At 34.8% G+C, this 21480-nt stretch overlaps 1 protein-coding gene across 1 annotated transcript in view; it reads right to left on the bottom strand.

Annotated features, from left to right (window-relative positions):
- The window catches only part of ANO3 (anoctamin 3), a 407322-nt gene that overhangs the window by 10935 nt on the left and 374907 nt on the right, over positions 1–21480 (bottom strand). The window contains exons 20-26 of the mRNA XM_045557695.1: positions 15864–15900; positions 12030–12141; positions 11202–11259; positions 8520–8617; positions 5628–5761; positions 4507–4659; positions 1674–1821 (exon numbers count right to left, since the gene is read on the bottom strand). Of these exons, the coding sequence (XP_045413651.1) occupies positions 1674–1821; positions 4507–4659; positions 5628–5761; positions 8520–8617; positions 11202–11259; positions 12030–12141; positions 15864–15900 (740 nt within the window). The remainder of the gene's footprint in view (positions 1–1673; positions 1822–4506; positions 4660–5627; positions 5762–8519; positions 8618–11201; positions 11260–12029; positions 12142–15863; positions 15901–21480) is intronic.

The raw sequence follows: 21480 nt of genomic DNA, 5'->3' as shown, positions 1-21480 counted from the left end.
TAGGAAGCATACCTGGGAAAAAATTAATCAACAGGGTGCCCCTCTGAATGTGTGGGGTCAAGGTCTCATAAGCCCTCTACATCTTTGCTTGAAATTAGTCTACATCCCTAGGTATTCAATGTGGTTAAGGGGTCAGGTGCTATCTGCATGAAAGGCAGGTCCTGAAATGTAAAAAGAGCACTAGATGCCCAGCCAATCTCATTTTATTTGCCGCTAGGTGGCAGTAAAGACACTAGCAAATAATACTTCCAAGGAAGAGGGCTGCCAATCACGCTCATATATTTTAAACCTTAAGGAGTTTAATAGCTTTCAATAGATTCTACACTATTTTGAATTAAGAAAAAAGAGACTTATTTGGTTTTTCACTATTAATACTACAACAATCTTGTATTTACATAGTGTTTTACAGTTGATAAAATGTTATCTCAGACAACCACTTTATTAAGAACCAACTAGGTCTAGATTGATGATGTCCCTGGTAGTAAAAAGGCAGTTAGAACTCAAACCTAAGTGTCTAACTTTAAGGTAAAATCTCTTGAAAAGACTCCAAAATCTAAAATTTAAAATAAAATAATACCCATGCCTCTATTTCCTCTCTTTGAAAAATCAAGATACGTATGTTCAGAAAGGCATTTCAATGTTCTGAGAAAACATCCGTTCATTAGCATAGTTAAGAATTAATTTCATCCTAAACCAGGGCTCATCCTATTTGGCACGTGTCCTGCATCCAGATCAGCCACACACCCAAAGCTGCTCCCGAAGGAAGGAGCAGAAGCAGAAGCAGCTTCTCCTATCACTACTTTCACACCTAAGGCTGATAAGTGCTGTTTCCCAAACTTAATACCCTCCTGTGTTCTGTCCCAATACATTCATTCAATAAGGAAAGACCTGAAAAAACCTATATCATCTAAAGCAGTGGTTCTAAACTGAGTGATTTTGTTCCCCAGGGGACATCTGGCAATGCCTAGATATATTTTTAGTTGTTACAACTTCAGGAATAGAGAAGCTACTATTGGTATCTACTGGTAAAGGCCAAGAATGCTGCTAAACATCCTACAATGCACAACGCAGCCCCCTCTGCTTCCTCAAAAGATAGAATTATCTAATTTAAAATGTCAATAGTGCAGAGGTTCAGAAACCCTTGCTCTCTAACGTGGATTTAAATTTTAACAGAAACTACATGGGAGATAAGTCTAAGACAACATTTTATGCATCCTTAAAATCCCTAGCTATAAATTCCTTTTAGAAATCTCTAATTATACAGCTTTCAGTTTTTCATATCCTGAGTCTCCCCACAAACCATCTCTGTTCCCTTCAGCAATTGGATTAACCAGTGTGAGTATCAATCCTCCATCTATACAGTAAGAAGATTGTATTGGATAATTTCTAAGATCTCTTCCAGTTCTAGAATTTGATTTCTAAATGTATTACAATGTTTTCACATTTTGATACCAGTGATGAATTCCCAAGTAAAAAAATTGAGAGCCTAAAATTATTTGCTGTAAAAAGTACCTTTTTTTTTTAACCTTGCTTGATTTCATCTAATAAACACATTATAAACGCAATGCTCAGAAACATTACCCTTAATGGTCACAAAACAAAACTTCCCAATAAGTTCCCATTTTAATAACAATCATAAAATATATCAGGAAATGTGTAAATTTCAACCTTACTTTTCATTCGGTTTTCCATGATTCGCACAGGGCCCATATTTGTATTCATAAACAAAACGTGGGATATAATCAGACGTAATAGCAATTACAAATGCGTTGGTGATCACAGCCAATATACCGATTCCTTCCAGAATTCCAAGCCAGATACCTGAGTAGGAGAAAGATTAAAGGTAGCGAATAAAAATGAAAAACATGAAAATCCTCTAATCAATCTTTTCTGGAAAGAATGTTTTATGTATGTTGGGACCACAGCTCTGCCCATTATTTACTTTCTTAGTATAGTATTTCACTCCACATATTACAGCTATAGAATATGCTTTTTGCACAGAAGTAAGGCAGATCCCCATCTAGAAAGATTTAAAAACTGAACTGCCATTAGGACCTGGTTCTGGTCTGTAACAATGAGACATGGCACAGGGTGCAACACATTTCAAAGCCTAATATACAGAACTTGCCGAGGCAATAAAAACTACATATAAAAAATCTTCAAGTTCTACAGGGTTGTGTACATTCTGAAATATCAAACCCCAACTATGGAGTTTGCCTTTATCTTTGTCAAGTATCTTTTTAAAGTAATAATACAAAAAAAAGTGAAACTAGTTCAGGGTGTTAGGACTTGCAAATTAGTAGCTGACATTTTCTACTTTTTAAGAGGTCAATTTGGCATCATATGAACAGAGAAAAAAGCTTTGAAGTTGTACAGTATATGGAATCAATATACTATTGATTATAGTCGAAACTGATGTTTCAAATAGGATGAAATATACCTGCAAAAATATTGATGAGAAAAAAAAAGTCCTGGAAAAAAAATACTCAAAAATGCCAAAGGTGATTGAATAGCAACTTTCTTCCTTTCCTCCTTGTTTTTCAAAATCTTTATAATATGGCTACATTGAGGTATAATTTTAAAAATTTTTTAAAAAGAATGTTAAAGGCTACCTGATTGGGGAGATCAAAAGTCAAGAAATCAGAATTCATAAAAAATAATATTTAAATACATAAAAATTAAACATTTGTTTTTACAAAAGTCACAACAGTCAGTCAAAAGAAAATAGCCTTGGAGAAAATATTTGCTTTGCAAACACAGACAAAGGGATAATACACCTAATATACAAAAAGATCCCCAAATTTTAATATGATAAACAACATGAGAAATATGGACAAAAAGTACAAATAAGCAATTCACTTTAAAAATGAAAATAACCAATAAATATTTTTAAAAGTTTTCAATCACTAGTTCTTAGAATGATGCAATTCAAAAAATAAGATTTTTAAAAATACAACATATTGTCAAATATTTGAAAATCTTATAACATCTAGTGGTATTTCGGGATTGTGGAAACAGAAAGTCCTTTACACTGTTGTTGGAAGTATGACTTGTTCCATCATTTTTGGTAATTAATCTGATGTCTTTCAAAATTAAAACATGCATACATTTTAATTCAGTAGGCCTACTTATTGGGATCTATTCTACAGATACGCTGTACACAAATACACACCCACATGTATGTGAAAATGTGATATATTATATTTAATATCTATCTCTAGATTTATCTCTATATTTATTTGTGTTTATTCTTGTTTGTAGCAGGGAAATAAGGTAAGAAAATGATTATAAAATTATGGTACATCCATATTATGAATATTACTATTCTAATAAAATAAATTAGATCAATATGTTTTGAGCTGGAGGATGTTCATGAAGGAAAAACAATGCAGAACCCTACATATGTTGCACAAATATGTTTTTGTATGTTTGTATGAGCAAAATACACCCTGACAAAGAATGCACGCCAAATTGATAGCACTGATTCCCTGAAGTAGAAAGGAAATGTAAAGGGGGGAAGGATTATTAACTTTTTATACTTTTGTGTTGTCTGGCTTGAGCAAAGTAAAATCCAGCAAAGTTTAAAAAATAATAATCTGTCTTTTGGAAGGTGCAATAAGTGCTAGCTAAAGCTGGAATGAGAGGTTATTTTTTTCTTTGATTTATTTTCTAGATTTCCTTTAACGCATTATATTATTTTAATAATAAAATGATAAATATACCAGAGTTAAAGCACAGCAGTAATTTTAGTTGTTTCAAAAAATAAAAAATAAAATTGTATGGTATTCAATCTCTACAGATATGTATATTTTAAATAGATTTTGGTGGTTGTGGGATATATAAATGGGTAAAATTATAATAACTGAAAAGGTAACCTTGCAATATTACCCAGAAAATTCCCAAAAAGAAGAAGTGTGAAATTCCTTTCTAATATACTTGGACTATTGAAAAACTACAGTTTATTAAAGCAGAATGCAGAATGAGTTTTGTTGTGGTTGGAGGAAGCCCCTGCAATGGAAACCCACATGATGCTAAGAAAGATCAAGCCATGTTATCTTAGAACTTTGTGCTGCTATAACAAAATTCCTGAGACTAGGTAATTTATAAAAAACAGAAATTTATTTTTCACTGTTCTGGAGACTGGAAAAGTCTAAGATCCAGGCCCAGCAGGTTTAATGTCTGGAGATTCCCTGTTTCCCAGATGGTGCCTTGCGGCTGTGTCCTCACATGGCAGAAGGCGGAAGGCCAGAAGGGATGGATGCTGTGTTCTCCCTGGTGACAGAGCAGGACAGAATAAACCCAGTCCCTCAAGCCCTTTTATAGGTGCCCTGCTCCCATCCATAGGGCTCTGCCTTCACAACCTAATGAACTCTTAAAGTCCACATCTCTTAATACCACCACATTGGTGATTTAAGTTTCAACCTATGAATTTTGGGGGACATATTCAAACCATAGCACATGTCTTGGCATTAGTAATGCAAAAAACATTTAATTTCTGAATCTCACCTATGTCAGTTGCTCGGGCTGGCAGAGGCCTCCGCCACTGGGTGACAAATTTGTACGCATCCAGCCTGATTTCAATGATGTTGTTTAACAAAGCCAAAAGAGGGGCCAGAGGAAAAGCCGCAACAAAGATGGTGGTAAAACCAAATTGCAAAACTGTAAAAGGAGAGCATTAGAAAAGTAACAATACAAACAGTATCATTTACTGAGAGCTTCCTTTGTGCCCAGTTAAGTGCTTTACGTAAATTACCTTTTAATCCTTTCAACATCCTTACAAAGTAAATACGCTTATCTCACTTTACAGTTGAAGAAACTTTAGTTCATATAAGTAAACTTGCTAAAGGGTAGATTGCTAGAAAATGTTAAAACCTGCATTCAATCCCAGACCTGAATGGATTTAAAGTCTATGTATTCCATCTCTATATAATGCAGCTTGAAGGAAGGGGAAAGAACAAAAAAGAAAAAGGAGGGGGGCATAGAGGAAGAGAAGAGGAGGAGGAAGAGGAAGAAGAGTAGCAAGAAGAGGAGGAAGGAGAAAAAGGTGGTGGTGGTGGCAAAGACGAGGGAAATGGTTGGCTCTGGAAGGGACCCAAGAGACCTAATCATGTCCTCTGTTTTTATAGATGAGAAAACTGAAGTCCAGAGAAAAGAAAATTTCAAAGCAACACCAGTGATTCTGGCAGTTAGTATGGGAATCCTTATTTTCTTAACATAAATAAGTTAAGATTCTCAAAGAAGCTAAGTGTTGGACTGGATCTGTACAAAGATTTATTGTGAAAAATAATTATTGCTTCATTTGGGTGGGACGCTATATTTCTTAAAATAGGAATTGGTTCAGCTTTATTTTCTTTCTTCAAAATATTTGCTCAAAAGCTAGGTGTTCGACTGTGAGAGAAACTTTCATATTGGTCAAATGTTATGGCTCTCAGACGATAAAATGTGCGAGCCTTCCAAGGTCTCTGCTTAACACCTCTGTCTCTGCTGAGCTAAAGATACAGATGTGTTTTAGAATGCTTGGCACTGGAAAAAAAGAGATGGTTTTCTCTCTTGAACCCAAAGTTTGTGTGGAGCAGAAAAAGCATATCAAGAAGTCCAGACAGTCCTGCAGAATATTCTTTCCTTACCCATTTCTAAGTACTCATCCATTAGTCCGTGAATATTCATAGGCTGCAGATTCCAATCATTTTCCCACTGAGGTATGGAAGCATCTTGTATTCCCCGCTTGATTTTGTGTCGTGACCACCAGTTCTGGATCAACCTACGTCACAGAGCAGACCAAGGGCTTTTGAGCTACTACTTAAGCATCTGAATACAATTTACAGTGTATTCAGAAATGAGAAACACTAATTACCCTCGGACTACACTAAGTATTCCTGGCAATTGGAAGTATTTGGTCTCAACTTTAAAAGAGAAAAGTTTTTAAAAAATGTTTAAAAATTTTTAAATAAAAATTTTAAAAACTTTTGATACAGTTTAGCTTAGAAGGATAGGCCCTAGCTTTTCAGAACTGTTTTAGACCCTGTAAACATCTACATGTTTATCTAGACGTTCATCCCCCAATTACTAATGTGCTCCTTAATATTGATTAGACAAACACCCATTTCTGTGATTCCTTCCCCTGCCCTGCCTCCACATAAATACTTAAATTCCTATGTTGTTTATTGTGCTTAGGTCTGAGCCCTTTATTACTCATAACCACAAATCCTCTGGGCTGTACTTTCTGAATATGAATAAAATCATGTTCCACATAAAATAACTGAGCTTTAGATAGCGTTTCAGAGACCTAGGTTGTAGTGTCCACTCTACAATGCCTTAGCTGTGTGATTTTTAGAAAGTCACTTTACCTCTCTGAGTTTATAACATGATGAGTTTTGAGTGTAAGTGACTACATTCTGCTACCATAGTGAATATAATTGCCAAGCAATGGATCTGTATCCATGAGTCCATTTCTCAGCCCTGGAAGGGAAGTGACAATACCCTTTCCCTAGCCCAGGAGCAATCTTGAAATTATGATTCAAAAATACCCTGGTACACATGTATTGTGGACTTCTGGGTAATGAATTACTTAAGAGTTTGATGAAAATTACCTCTAGGATGAGCTGAATCTCACAGAACTCAGTAAACCGTACCCAACTCTCCATTTTAATTAACCATGAACATGGAGCTTCAGTGGCAACTGGAAGGGCAACCACAGTTACAGACCAAACCGTCAGGCGGGGCTTCAATGTACATCCCAGGAGGTTGTCTCTGGAGCCTCATGAAGGTGAAAAGGGAGCTGGAGGTTGGAATTGAGGCAGGTATGCTTGTTTCTATTATATTTATTTTGGTTCTGCTTAAAGTTTTACTTGAAGAAAGAGAATTGTGTTTTAAAAGGTTGAAAACTTTTTTTTAACGACTGTTCCACTCCTGATAAATTTTCTTCAACAAAGCCTTTGCCTAGGTGTTGGAAAAACACCAGCAGGATGTCCCTAAGGGCCACGTTGTCCTTAGGATTTGATATATAATATGTAATCCAGGCTGATGCCTTGAACAAGGCCATGGTGAACAAGTGCTGACTGAAGTACCTAGCACGTACATCAGTCCATGGGTAATGACAACAAAAAGAATCATTCTTAATACTGCAATGATTACTACACTATCTTGATGGTACTTATTAAATACTCTCGGAATGTTATATCCTGTGCTAAGCAGTTGACATCTAATTTCCTCAGGTACTTTCAAATGATGTTTCCCAAACCTTGTGTCTCAAAGATGTGTGCCAAGGACAGAAAGGGATATAAAAAATGGACCAGGCTCCTCAATCCTCCATCCCCTGTTCTCTCTTCCTTTAGAAGACATTTGCTTTGATCTGTTTTGAATATTGAACATCTGTATAAAAACCTCTTCACAAAAAGGTTCTCACAATTACAGTAAAGGTTAAAAACCACTGGGTCATCTCATTTAATACTCATAAATCTCCTATTTTACAAATGAAAAATAAAGTCTTAGAGAGGTCAGGGAAATTGTAAGCAAATTTAGCAAGAACGGAAAAGGAATCTGAACCAGGTCTGGGTTATTCCATAGTCCATGCTCTAAGACTGCTTGTAATTTAACGTAACACTTAATGGCAGACTCAGAGTTAATATCACTTGTCTAACCCCAGGTCTCTGCTCAGAAAAGTCCTGATAAAATTTGTCAGCCTACAAGAAAAAAAAAAAAATCAAAGTATAATTGGATGATGACACCTAAGCTATTTATATCATTAAGCAACTAACCAGCTCTTCCCCCACAGTGAGGAAATTACTTAAAGTAGTCATGCTTTTAACCTTTGATTGATTAGGCCCCCAAGCCTCAATACCACATCATTTTAAATACCCTGTATTTGACTGAACTTTTTGAAGGAAAGTATGTTTTAATACATGGGAAAGTGGGCATTTAGCATTTCTGTCAGCATATCATAGACAGTTTAAAACTCATCTAAAAGGACAAAAATAGAATGCTATTATTTTGATGTTATCACAATCAATCCTGTGCTAATGGCTTCCTTTTTTTTGGTTGTAACAAAGAGTACAAGACCTCCAATCCCAGGATTTTATTTTTGTTTTATTCTTTTGGGAGGGACGAATGCTCTTTTTATTAAACAACTACCACCACCACCAGCAGCAGCAGCGTGGTCTGCTGATAGCCAAAAGAAACCAGAAAATTATTTTTATCTTCAAGAACCTACATAGTAAATAATGTTTTAAAAATAGCAACAAGTGTCATCATGCACTGAACATGTTACTCTACACCCATTATTTCCTTTAATCCTTACAGCTGTTCTCGAGGTAGATAGAACCATTGATCCCTCCTTAGTGATGTGAAAACAGTCTCAGAAAGGTTTAACTTACACATGGTCACACATTTTGTAAGGAGCAAAGTGGGAACTGGACCCTCACCTGTCTGATAACCAAGGCCAGATTCTTAAGCACTATTCACACTACCTCTATCCTTCTTTGTAACTACACGTAAGGCAAGTTTAAAAATAACATGCTCACGGGTATCCCAATTCCATGAAGTTGTTCCATATTTGCTTCAAAAACATGATAACACCCATCTGGAGGCAGAGGTCTATCAAACAGCCACTAGGATGACACTGAAACAGAACAACAGGAGCAACAGTGATATCGCTCTCCTTCCCCGTTGCCCAAACATCTCCACTTTTAACTTGCACGCTGAATTCTAAAGCTGGGCCACATTATTTCAAGCATAAAGAAAATCGAAATAGCATGTATGAGGACACTTGATGGGGATTTTTGATTAACTGGAATGGAATATTGATTGAAATTTTAATAGCAATAACAACAAAGTTAAATTTTCATGTGCACTTACTGTCTGATAAGACCTGCGTTAGGCATGATCACCTTTAATGAATGCTATGGAAGAGTGTGTATCCATTAATAATCAGGTAATAAAAATAAAAATAATTAATTATATGGCACAATGTTTATAATGTATTGTTTTAAATAAACTTTTTATTTCAATATAATTTTAGATTTATTGATCATTTGCAAAGATAGTACAGAGAGTTACCACACACTCCTTGCCCAATTCCAGCCACTGCTCCTTACATTACCCTGGTATATTTGACAAAGCTAAGAAACTGACGTTAGTATATTGCAATTAACTAGACCCCAGACTCTATTGGATTTCACCAGTTTTTCTCTCTCTGCTCCAGGATCAAAGCCAGCACACCCCATTGTGCTTATTTTTCACATATGCCCAGTCTCCTCTGGTCTGGACAGTTTCTCTCAGTTGTTCATAACCTTGACAGTTCTAAGGATTGCTGGATGGGTATCCTGTGGGATGTACCCCCGTCTGGGCTTGCCTGATGTTTTTCTCACGTTTAGGCTTGGGTTCTATGTTTTTGGGAGAACAATTACAAAGGTGAAGTGCCATTTTCCTCACATCCTAACAGAGTTACAGAGGAGACACATGACATCACTGGTGATGTTAACTTTCATCATTTTGTTAATGTAGTATTTTCCAGGTTTTTCCATTGGAAAATTACTACTTTTTTTCTCTTCCTTTCTTTATTGTTTAGAAGGAGCTACTAAGTAGTCTAGTTCATTCTCGAGATGGTGGGCAGGTGTTAAACTCTACCTTCTGGAGGGGAAGTATCTATATATATTAATGTATTTTAATATATTATTTTGATAAATGCATATCACAAAATAGTTTGTGAGTATGATCCCAATTTTTCCTTTTCTGTGCTCCTCTTATTTTCAATACATTGGTATTAGAAACCCACACAAACAAGAATGTGACTTCAATGAAAATTGCAACCAATGTGTTTCACTTGAAAACTCTGCTCTGTAGAACACATTTGGGTGGGGAAGTGTGGGCCTGTTTCTCTAGAAATGGGTTCATGTCCTGCTCATAAGGATAATAGTCTTCTTTACAGCTTTGATCCACAGATTCTATTTCTATCAAATCTGTACTAGTGGGACTTCAAAGGAAACAAATAATTAGGACACAAAGAGCCTGCTTTTCCTGTTCCAGCCCAGTAACTTAAGACTTCCTATTCTAAACCAGAAAGAGGGTTTGCCAGTCGTCATACATTTGATTACTCCTTGCACAAATATAAACTCTTAATGGACCAACGATACCAATATTTAAAACATCAATAATTTGTAAAAAATTAATTTTTAATTAATAATTTGTAAAAAATTAATCATTTGTAAAAAATACAAATGATTTTTTTTAATCCCTAGAAGTGAGAAGACACTTCTTGGCATGACACAAATCCCCCAAACTATTTTAAAAAGTGATATTTTGATTAATAAATTTTGTTTAAAAAGTATCAAAATGCAGTTAACAAGATATACAACAAACTGGGAAAATATATAGCAAATTTGAAAGAGTAAAGCCTAATCTTATTAGTTTATAAATCAATAAGCAGAAAAATAGTCTAATGAAAATGGGTAGGAATAATGCATACACAGACATAAATATAAAATGTCCAAGAAACCTGAAAAATATTCTCTATCTCATTCATAATTATAGAAACTAAAATCAAATGAGATGTATTTTTGGCTATTAGGTTGGTAAAAATTAAAATGTTTCCATTGGCAAAAGTCTGAGGAAGCAGGCTCATATACTATAGGTTGGGGTTGGTATTTTGAAGGTCAATTTTTCAGTCTCAGTGCAAATATACACTACGCTTACCTTGTAACCTAGCAATACTACTCCTAGATATTTTATTCGGTATGGCATACATATTATAAATCAATAAAGAAATATGAGCCTTAGGCTTATTACCTACATTGTCATATATTGGTGTTTCAAATAAGATTTCTTTTAGGCTAAAGTTCCCCTGCTTGAAAGGAAACCTAACATATTTAAAAGTTTGAAAACCCACACAATAAATAATTTCCAAAAAGAGGAAAATTACTAGAGCTACATTTCTGAGGTTTGTGAATGGATATGATAGGAATGGATATAATAGAAAAATAAAGAGAGCTGAGGTCAGAATCTGGGGGTCTAACCCTCAGTTCACCCTCTTTTGGAAAAGATGTAGTTGCTTTCTTTCTGAACTCCAAGAAGCTATTTCCTACCAAAGATGTGTCTTTAACATGCATAGACTTCCCTGAACTTTGCCTTCTGTCCCCAGCCCCCTTCCTCCCACAGTCATGGGCCCAAATTCATCTGCATCCCCCCACCCTCCTAAAGTTACTTACTTCCTCCAGTCTCCACCGATCAAAAAGTTTATTGTATTTTCCTGGGCGGCCTACAAATCTATAAAAAGATATTTTAGTTCATTAGCATTTAAGTGAGGATAATTAAAGAACATCTAATGTACCACAACGAGTGCATGTGTGGGTAGACATAAATGCTCACTGGTGCAATTTGTCCCCAAAAAGTTGATTTTTGCTATGCTTAGACAACATCAAAGTACCTGACTTACAAAGGAAAGAGTCATGCATGAATTCAACACTAATGGGTCAAGAAAGTACAGACGAAACAACCAGATGACATCTTCTACTTTCACATGCAGAGTTTTAATGTCCTGTTGACATAGTTAATGAATATTATAAGAATGTGCTGAATTGTTTGATTTAAAATGTTTTTAGCTTCAGTATGTTTCCATGGCTCTGGATGGAGTGTTAAGCATATGGCAAACTAGAACCATTAGTTTAATATGCTTTTTAAAAATATTTTGCAGCAAAGGTGGAAAAAAAAAAAAGAAATGTTAAAATGATGGGTAGAAGAGTTTCCACACAATGGAATTGTACACAAAATTCCTTTTCTTCCTTAACAAAACCATTACTCTTGATAAAACAGTCTAAATTCAACTCAAGTGTGGCACATAGGTTTTATTTTTTTTGTGCCAACTTTAATTGGTAGTGGCTGCCAGAAGTCATTTGAGTAAGAATACATGTGAACCACTGATTAGCACAGTCGTCCAAGGCAGGGGACAAGAATTTGCCATCTCTGTTAACTAACTGGCAATGAAATGTTTACTGTGTTTTTACTATGAAAAGATAATGTATATAAAACTGACTTACCTCCCCAAAAAGAAAGCGATATAGAAGATAGAACTGTTTAAATTGACAAATTGGAAGAGGAACATCTTCAGGGCAAAGCTGTTTTCCCATTCAGATTCTGTTCGAGGATATTCTAAAAGAAGCATAGGGTGTATTTAGATAGATGAGGTGAATGGCAAAAACTCTGGACGTGGAATCAGAAGTCCCATTTCAAATTTTACTAGTTCTGAGGCACTTAGTGTTTCTCAGTTCCAGTGTCCACATCTGTAAATTGTAAATGATAATATCTACTGTACACAGTTGGGGAAAGAATTTAATAAGATAATTTTTGGACTTTCTCTCTGCTATTGTCATTTAGAGGTAATCATAGATATTGGGCCAATCCTTCACCCAAACTGGCTGTTCTCAATATAGCAAACTAAATTGTCCACAGAGTTCTTTGATGAATGAATATTTTTTTGTGCAGACTGAAGTAGAATGGTAAAGAGAAAAGAAGGTTGCATCAGTCAGAAGAGCTGAATTCTTATCTCAGCCTTGCACCCAACTTGCAGGTAAACTCAAGCAGGTCTCTTGACATTTTTTTGTAAGCAGTTTTGTCATCTGTAAAATGAGGGATTTAGACAAGATGATTTCTAAGAACTTTGTCAACTCTTACATCTTACGGTTCTATGACTCTAAAAGGAAAAAAAAAATAAGATGAAAGATATTAGATGAAGATGGCAGTCTCAGCTCCTACCCCATATCCAAATAAATGATAGAAAATATATATGCACATTTAAGATATATTTTAATGTAATTGAAGAATTTATGATTTAAGAAAGACACAAAATAGATAGCATCTGATTTAAGGAAAACATAGACCAAATGTATGCACAAGCCCAATCACATGAAAGGAGAGGGGAATTGGTCCTGAGGAACTCTAAGTGCAAAGGTAGGAGGTGCCAAAAGTAGGAGGGGTCTGTGAGCCATCCAGACAGTGGAGGCACATTGAGTGCCATTCGCTTGCTTTATATATTCTAATGAAAATTACAACGTTACTATCATAAAGACATTTTGCTAAAAGTGGAAGATTGTTACATTAGTGGCCCTTAAACTGGTATCCCTGGTGAACTTCTCCTCCAAGTAGTTCACTGGTTTAATATAGTACAAAATGGTTAGGCCTCTAACAAACCAGAGTATGTCATTATCTAGATTATGTAGTTGCCTCCAATCTTGACTCTGAACTTGGGCATGGGATTTGCTTTGGCCACCAGGAGACCAGCAAGTGAGACGCAAGCAGAGGCTTCATAAGCATTTGTGTATAGGGGCTTGTCCTCTTGGAAGCCGGTTGCCATGTAATAAGTCCTATTATACTGCTGTAAGCAAACCCAAGGTTGCCACATGGAGAGGTACATGGAGAGAGAGGAAGGCCAAGGAAGATACCAGCTGTCCCAATAATCCCACATGAGGTGACAGACGTGAGCAAAGAGGCAATCTTAGTCATTCTAGCTGCAGCAGATCATACATGGAGCAAGAAAACTACATAGCAGAGCCTAGACTAGATTGTAAAACCATGAAAAATAATAAACTGTTGTTGCCCTAAGCTACTAAGTTTAGAGTGCATTGTTTTTTTGCAGTAGATAACTGAGACAAAGGAAGTTACCGCAGTGATGACAACTTTGAGCTTTACTCTGGGTTCTATACTATAAATAATAAAATTTTTATTTTTTAACATCCCATTTCATTCCAACATATAGCACATTGTGGCTTATTTTGAACTGGCTTTTAACTCAGAGCAGGAAACAAATTCTGAATATTGAGAATATGGATGTATTCTAGGGGAATATATTCTGCCCAAAATGTCTTTTTACTTTTTCCCTAATGAAGTTCGTCACTGATGATAAGCTAGTTATTTAATGCAGTCACCCAGTCACAAATTAGGTCCCTGTTTTTTACTGTTAATTTCCTCTGTTCCTCAAAATTAATAGTCTGTATAACAGGAAGTTACAATGTGTTGTGATTGTAATACTGTGATAGTTTTGACTTCTGTGTGACAAAGTCCAAACTCTTCATTGGTTGGCTTAATTTGTTCCTTGGAATGCAGATTTATCTTAAATATAGACAGTTCACTATTATAGATAATTAATTATTTGGAACAGTTAACAACCATCCTGATCTAATTCTCAATAACCACAAAACCAAAGTGAAAATAGATCACTTTGGAGTAAATACATTTCTTCCCATACAAAAAAATAAATGTCTCAAAATTGAATATTTTTTAAATTATGGTTTTTGAAAATAAAATATTTGGAAAAAATAAATCAAGAAAGATAAAGTTTTAAAAATTATTTAAATAAAGTTTATTTAAATAAAATAAATAAATTATTTAAATAAACAGACCTCTTCTGGGAATTGAAACCTAATTTGTACTTTGAAGCATAAATTAGCACAGCCAATAATTAAACAGAATATAATGCCAGGTACACACATACACGCATACAAACACAATTAGAATATTTTAAACAAAATACCAATATTTTCATTTTTAAATTAATAAAAGTATAATCCATTGATTATTAATTAATAATTATGAATCCAGAGATTTATCACAGTCTCATCACTAGACTATAGATGCAAAAATCAAATATCAACTGAAAACTTTGACATTCTGGTACTTACCACAAATAAATGTTCTGCTTCCTACTATTAATTATTGTTCCCCCAAATCACTCTCTTTCAATTCTGGGTATAAAGTACTTTAAAAGCAAATGAACATAAGATATCAGAGCTAGAAGAGAGCTTTCAGACAATCTAGTCAAAGTGATTCATTACCCAGCTGAAGAAAATGCAGCTCAGAGGGTTGAAAGAGCAGTGAAACAGATCATTGTCATTTATTGAACACTTGTTATGTGTCAGACAGTCGACCTACAACAATGGTGAAACAGGAACTATTATCATTGTCATTTTACCAATGAGGGAATGGAGGATCAAAAAATACAAAATTTACAGTCTTAGCAAAAAGTTTGGGGTAAATTAAGGAAACTGTGTAAAAAAATAAAGCAAAAAAAAAGCCATTATTAGCTTCATAGAATTAGAAAAGTGGTACAAAAAAGGAAACACAATTATAGTACACAGCATGTCTTAGATATGAAAATAGTTATAGAAACATAATGATGTGAACACTAATTATTAATTTGGCTAAAAATGCTGATATAACTACTTTGGAAGGAAGAGAAGTAACGGCATGTATCAGATAATGAATGATAGGGAGTGCGGGGGTATGGTGCACTGCAGAAAGCATTAAGAGCTAAGCCTTTAACATTTGTACATTTATAATGGGAAGGCAATAGCTATACAATAAAATAAAGATAAAATCCGTTAATGACAGTAGAAGCATGTTATTTAGAAATAGAGCAGAAAATAGCAGAAGAAACTGATAAAAAAATTTAAAAAGTAGTTCCCTCAGTAGAGAAAATAGGAATAGACAATGTGGTAAAAGACTGGTTTTCATTATAAATATCTTAATACTGTTTTGCCTTTTAAAATGTGTACGTGTAGTAAAACACCTTGTTAAAAAATAATTTTTTTTTATTTTGGGAAAATAACCTAAAGAACTGAAAAGTTAGAGAGAAATCACTCCCAAGTAAGAAGAAGGTTTGTTAACTTCTAGTAAGTATATTTTGTAACTACATGCATTAACTCTTTATTGTTATTCAAAGTAGACCACCTTCTTATACTACCTCTCTCATTTTTATTAATAAAGAATTATATAACAAGGTATTAAAACAATGAAATACATAAAGCAACTATGGACAAATAGGATATGTCCATATGTTATTTTCTCACTAAGGAGTGAGGTAAGAGAAATGGACTTACCTAAATTAGTGAGGTGGTAAGCAATTTTTTCATAAGCCTATAATGAGAAAGAACAAATAGTGAATTTGTTTCTTTTAGAAAAGGCTAGTATTTACACTATTCAAAGAAACATCTAAAGTGTGTTCTACAAAGTGGTTACATTTTACGTTAAGCAGAAACATTTATTAAAACTTAGCATGTAGTGCTTTAGATATACATATATGCACAAAATGAATGTAATATAATCATATATGTAAATATGTGTATATATATATGCAGACACATTTGTTAATATCTATAATAACACATCTTTTCTGGTAGCTATCTTTACTTCCATTTTATTGATCAAGGAAATGAAACAAAAAACCCAAATGTTATTCAGCTAATCAACGGCTGAGCTGGGATTTCAGCTCCAAATTATAGGGTCTTTTTACTATACTGGAAGGCTAAGCAGAAGTTTGAATTCTATAACACCTGTAAAGAATTTTCCAAACTATGACAAAAGGCAATGTGTAAACTTAACATTCCTAAAGAACAAAATTGTTTTGGTAGTTATTTAAAACTGCCATATGCATGTGAATATAACTGCATAAACACATAATTAAATAAATTATTGTTTAGTTATATTATAAATTCTAATTAACTGTGCCTACTGGCACACAAAATTAAAAGGTATGCATTTGAACACTTTAAAAGTTGTTCACCTTCTCCGACAGTTCTTTCAATAGAAGTATTGTGATTATTCATCTTAGTTATGATTTAAATCTACCTATTCCTAAGATTTAAAATGTTACCTTAATACAGAAAGATCACACTGAGTACAACAGTCTCATTCTACCCCTAATGCAGGGTTTTTGCTTTTTGTTTTGTTTTGTTTTACCTATACTCATAAGCTATCATTTTCAAATTTTAGGATAAGATTACCCTGAATTCATGAACACCAAAGTTATTCTTGTCATAACATATTCTTTTCCATGCTCCATTTATCAAATAAGAAGATCTCAGCAGGTTCTCCAAGGAGTATAGTAGGAATGACTGTCAATCAACAAACAGTACTTGCCACTGAGCCTCTAGTGCTTGAGTTTAGTGCCCTCATGGGGATTAAAAATTAGTTCTATTTAAATAACTGTCATTTGGCTTGTGCTAAACAGTGCTTTACATATATTGTTATTCCCTAACAACAATTTTGTCAAGTAAGTATAATGATCCCCATTTTACAGAGCAGGAAACTAAGGTATAGAATGCCAGGAACTTCACCTGAGACAATAGTACCAGGCAAGTGGCAGAGTCAGGATTATGGTTCTCTTTCACCATCTATGCCATGCCCTGTCACATAAACCATTTCAGATTTTTCTCTTAATATCTAGCACATAGAGCCTGCCTGCAAACTTGGGATGGAAATACCTGCAGGTGACGCACAAAGGGATTACAATAACTTTTGGAGAAATGCTATAAACTACAAAAGATGCTGTAATGCTGTTGGAAAGCTTTCTGGGGTATTTGAGAACCTTCATCATCCAAGGCCCAAATGCTATGGCTGACTGGCACCACCATAAGGATGAACTATAAAATCTATACATGCATAATGACTTGATAACTCCTAAACTACAAAGTGCAGAAGGATATCATGATTTAAATACATCCAATTGTATGATGCCTGGCAGCAATCACTTTCGCAGGACAAGCTGTGTGTGTGCATATGGGAGTGTGAATATGGAAATGTGGAATGGATATGTACTTGGAAAAGGAGAGGATGGGGGTGCTCAGAGATAACTGTTCTAGCTCTTACAGAATACATACATACACACACACACACACACACACACACACACACACAACGGATACAATGTTGGAGAACACATACTTTCAAAAATCACCCACTAGGGCATTTCAGTAAGCTGAAATTCTCTTATTCATATATATTGATTAGGTTAAAATATTCATAGGAATTTCTAATGCATCGAGTAGTATTGGAGGAACCAAAGGACAGTGAACCAAGCAAGAAAGAGTCTCTACTTTCATGGAACTTAAATTCCAGTGGGTAGAGACAAATCACTGAAAAATATGTAATTGGTTAGGAGGTGAAAAGTGTTATGAGGAAAAACAAAGCAGGCTGAGTGGAGAGAGTGGTGGTGGGCACAGGGTTCTATTGTACAGAGTGGTCAGAGAAGTCTCTTCAAGAAGGTGGCACTTCAGCAGAGACCTGCATGAAGTGGGGGAGGAAGCCAAGAAGCAGAAATCTGAGCTAAGCACTTTGGAGACACAGAAACAATAATGCAACTACCCCAAGATTGGCATGGACTTGATGTGTTTCATGAAGAGCAAGGAAGTTAGAGAGACAGGAGTGGCAGCAATAACAGAGTGAAGTAGTAACAGAAGAATCACAGAGATCTCAGAGGAAAACATATTTTTTTTTTTTAGGCCATGGCAGGCCATGGCAAGGCTTTTAGAATTCATTCTGAGCTGAGAAATCATCATCTTACCAGTCATGCCTTGTTTGGGGTGTTACGCAGAAATCATTTGGGGGGAGAAAGAGCAACAAAGGCAGGGAAAGGGCATGGTTACTATGAGGGGGCATATTAGAGAGTTCTACACCTGTTTTAGTGCTTTTTGTCTCTATGTCAGAGCCCCACAATCCAGCCTTCAATGTGCAAATGATCTCCAAACAGACTTTTGTAGAATCGAGATTGCTCTTTTCCAGTAATCTACCTTTCTGAATTTCTGGAAACCATGGACATAAACATGAACCAACTAAACAAATACACTTATTAAAAGCAAACCCTCTTATTAAACGAGGCATTTGGCATTAGCTCCTTTCCCTGATAAGATGTGTGGCCTTTGATACACCCTATTTCACAATAACCTATTTACATTGTAATTGGTAACCAGTAGCAACGGAGTATCAAGGAAAGTTAGGTCTATTTTGAGGTCTTCACTGATCTGGCCCATGAAAGAGGCATTCCTATGTATGCTGTGAACTCCAGAGACAGAAATGGATCAACAATGGAGAAGAATCCTGAACCATCATTGAGCAGTTATGTTAGCCAAGTGTAGTTAGGGATTTGTTGTTGTTGGTATGGTGTGTTCGGTGCTTGGTCTGTGGATTTTAAAATGAGGACGAATAACAGAAGGAGTTCATTCTTTTATTAACCATGCTAAAATGGTTTAATTGGCCTAGTTTTCGATTTTTAAAACTGTAAGAGCACTTCTGCTTTGATCTATTTTTTTCTTATAAATTACCCATTAATCATAAGGCCAGACAGCTGTCAGGCTGCTATAACATGAGAAAATTAGTTAAGGTTTGATTGTCAAGCAACAAAAATATACATTTTTGGAATAATTTCACTTTTTAATTTTCATTAAAATATTTTTGTAAATATATCCTGATATGATAGTACCATGCTACTTATGGCACCTTCAAGTAGCAGGGCATTTTCCAGAGGTAGCAAAACAAAGAAGAAAAACGATAGAATTAGGAAAGAGCAACTCTTGGTTTCAAATTGTGTCTTTGCAGGTTTTTTTTTTTTAGCTGTATGCTTGGTAAAGGAATGTTAAAAATAATGAATTGAAGTCTTATTGTTTAATTATTTGCAATTTATTTTTGGAAGATGTGGTTTCTGATCTTGTCTGTATATCAAAATTACCTTAGATCCCTTAAATTAATGATTTTCTAATGCTATTTTAGGGACTGACTAGATAAGAATTTACCAGAGAGTATTTTTGAATAATTTGTTTTAAATACAGATTTTCTAACTCCACAAAGGAGATTCTGAATGGAACTCAAGGATCTGTAGTTTTTCAAAAGTATTCCAGGTGATTTCACGCATAGTAAGAAAAGGAAAAACTCTTTTAAGATATTTTCATTACTGTAAAGTGAATTTGTAATTAAATTTTGATTATTTTGGCCCATATTTTTCCTCCCAGTGACTTTTTATTTAAGGATGCCATTATCCATTTATTTTAAAATGTTTAGAGAATATATAGTCTTTGGTTATAAGTAGAATTAAAATAAGTGCTGTAAACGTGAAAGACATTGAAAATACAATTCCAACAACAGAAATTAATTTTGAGGACATGCACTACAGAAGATGCTAGGATATTTGGGGAATAAAATATTTCAAATTTATTAAAAAGATTATTCTAAATGTCTTTTAGGGATTAATCAAAGACTTGGAGATGCAAAAACGAGGAAGCTAGAGCCTTTGCTCATAAGGAGCTTACACTGATAGAGGGGGAAATAACATATAATAAGCACTGTAACAGAAGAATATTCACAAAAGGGATTGTTTAATTCTACCAGTAGAATCTGAGAGTGGGGAGAATAGGCATATCCAAACACCTTGTGAGAAGAATAAACACAAAGACGAGATTATTAAATTCTACATATGAGATTGAGAAAAAACTTTATGGAGGAAGTGACCCTTAACTGAACTTTTCAAAGATAAGAGATTTTTTCCAAGGAGACAAAAGAAAAAAATGGCATTCCAGGCAGAGAAAGCACTGCAAACCAAGACAAAGGAGTATAAAGTGGCAAAGTGCCAGGGAGACAAATGAAAGCGATTCTGTAGGTTGGAGTGCAGGGTACGAAAAGGAGAGAGTGAGATACAACCTTAGACAAGAGAAAGGAAAACTGGCTTTAAATAAGGACTCCCATGGCAGGCAAATGAATTTAGAATTTATACGAGAGGCAACAGAGTCTTGTCAAACAGCCTCAAGCACAAGATCATCAAATCTGCAATTTATAAAGATCCTTCCAACAGTCATGTGCAAGGGAGATAAGAAGAGTTTGGAGTAGACAGGCTGCTGCAATGGTCTAAGCTAAAAATGACAAGTAGCTGAACTAGTGAGGTTGGTGAGCAGGGAATGAGTAAGAGAAGTGTTACAGAAGCAAAATTCACAACAGTTAACCACTGATATGATGAAACAGATAAAAGAAACATGTGAATCATGGCTTAAAATTTCTGGCTATGTACACTAAACATTAAAAGTTCCCAATTGAAAAAAAAAAGTTTGATTTTAACTATTTTGCTGTGTCTACATTTATAATTTCATGTATGTAGGTTACAGCTGAAAAGCAAATTAGATTAATAGAATATTGTAGCTGAGGCCAAGTCCCTCATTTGGAGAAAACTGTGGTACAGGGATCCTGAAGTCAAGCTATTAAGAAACAAAAAGAATATTTTTATTAACTGTATATTTAGTTTTGATCTGATTATAACACAACAAGAGTAGTATTTGGTTTTCTAGATGAACATTTTTGATGGTATAATATTTGACATTAATGGGTTTAATCTATCTTTACTTGATTAAGCCCTTAAATTAATCCTGTGTATTCAGGTGAATCAGAAGGGCTGTTTAATAATCTATGTAGCGTCTTAACATCCTGAATAGGAAGTGAACGGATAAATTCAGAAAAGCATCGTTATTTTACACTTATTAAATCTGAGGAATATAACCTTTTTTTCCACATCGGTTGAGTTGGTTGTATAGGTCACTTCCTTTTGTGCTAAATCCATTTTAAAATCTCCTGAGTTAGTTGCAAAGACAAAGGAGAAGTATTTAGCGTCTATTACATTTCCACCAATCCCTAAATCTTTATGCCAAAAGCCTCAACATGTAGAAATAAACATTTAGAGAA

Source organism: Lemur catta, chromosome 7 (assembly GCF_020740605.2).
Source record: "Lemur catta isolate mLemCat1 chromosome 7, mLemCat1.pri, whole genome shotgun sequence".
Taxonomy (NCBI): domain Eukaryota; kingdom Metazoa; phylum Chordata; class Mammalia; order Primates; family Lemuridae; genus Lemur; species Lemur catta.
Note: the sequence above shows the minus strand (reverse complement) of the source record. Positions and strands in the feature narration are given on the sequence as shown.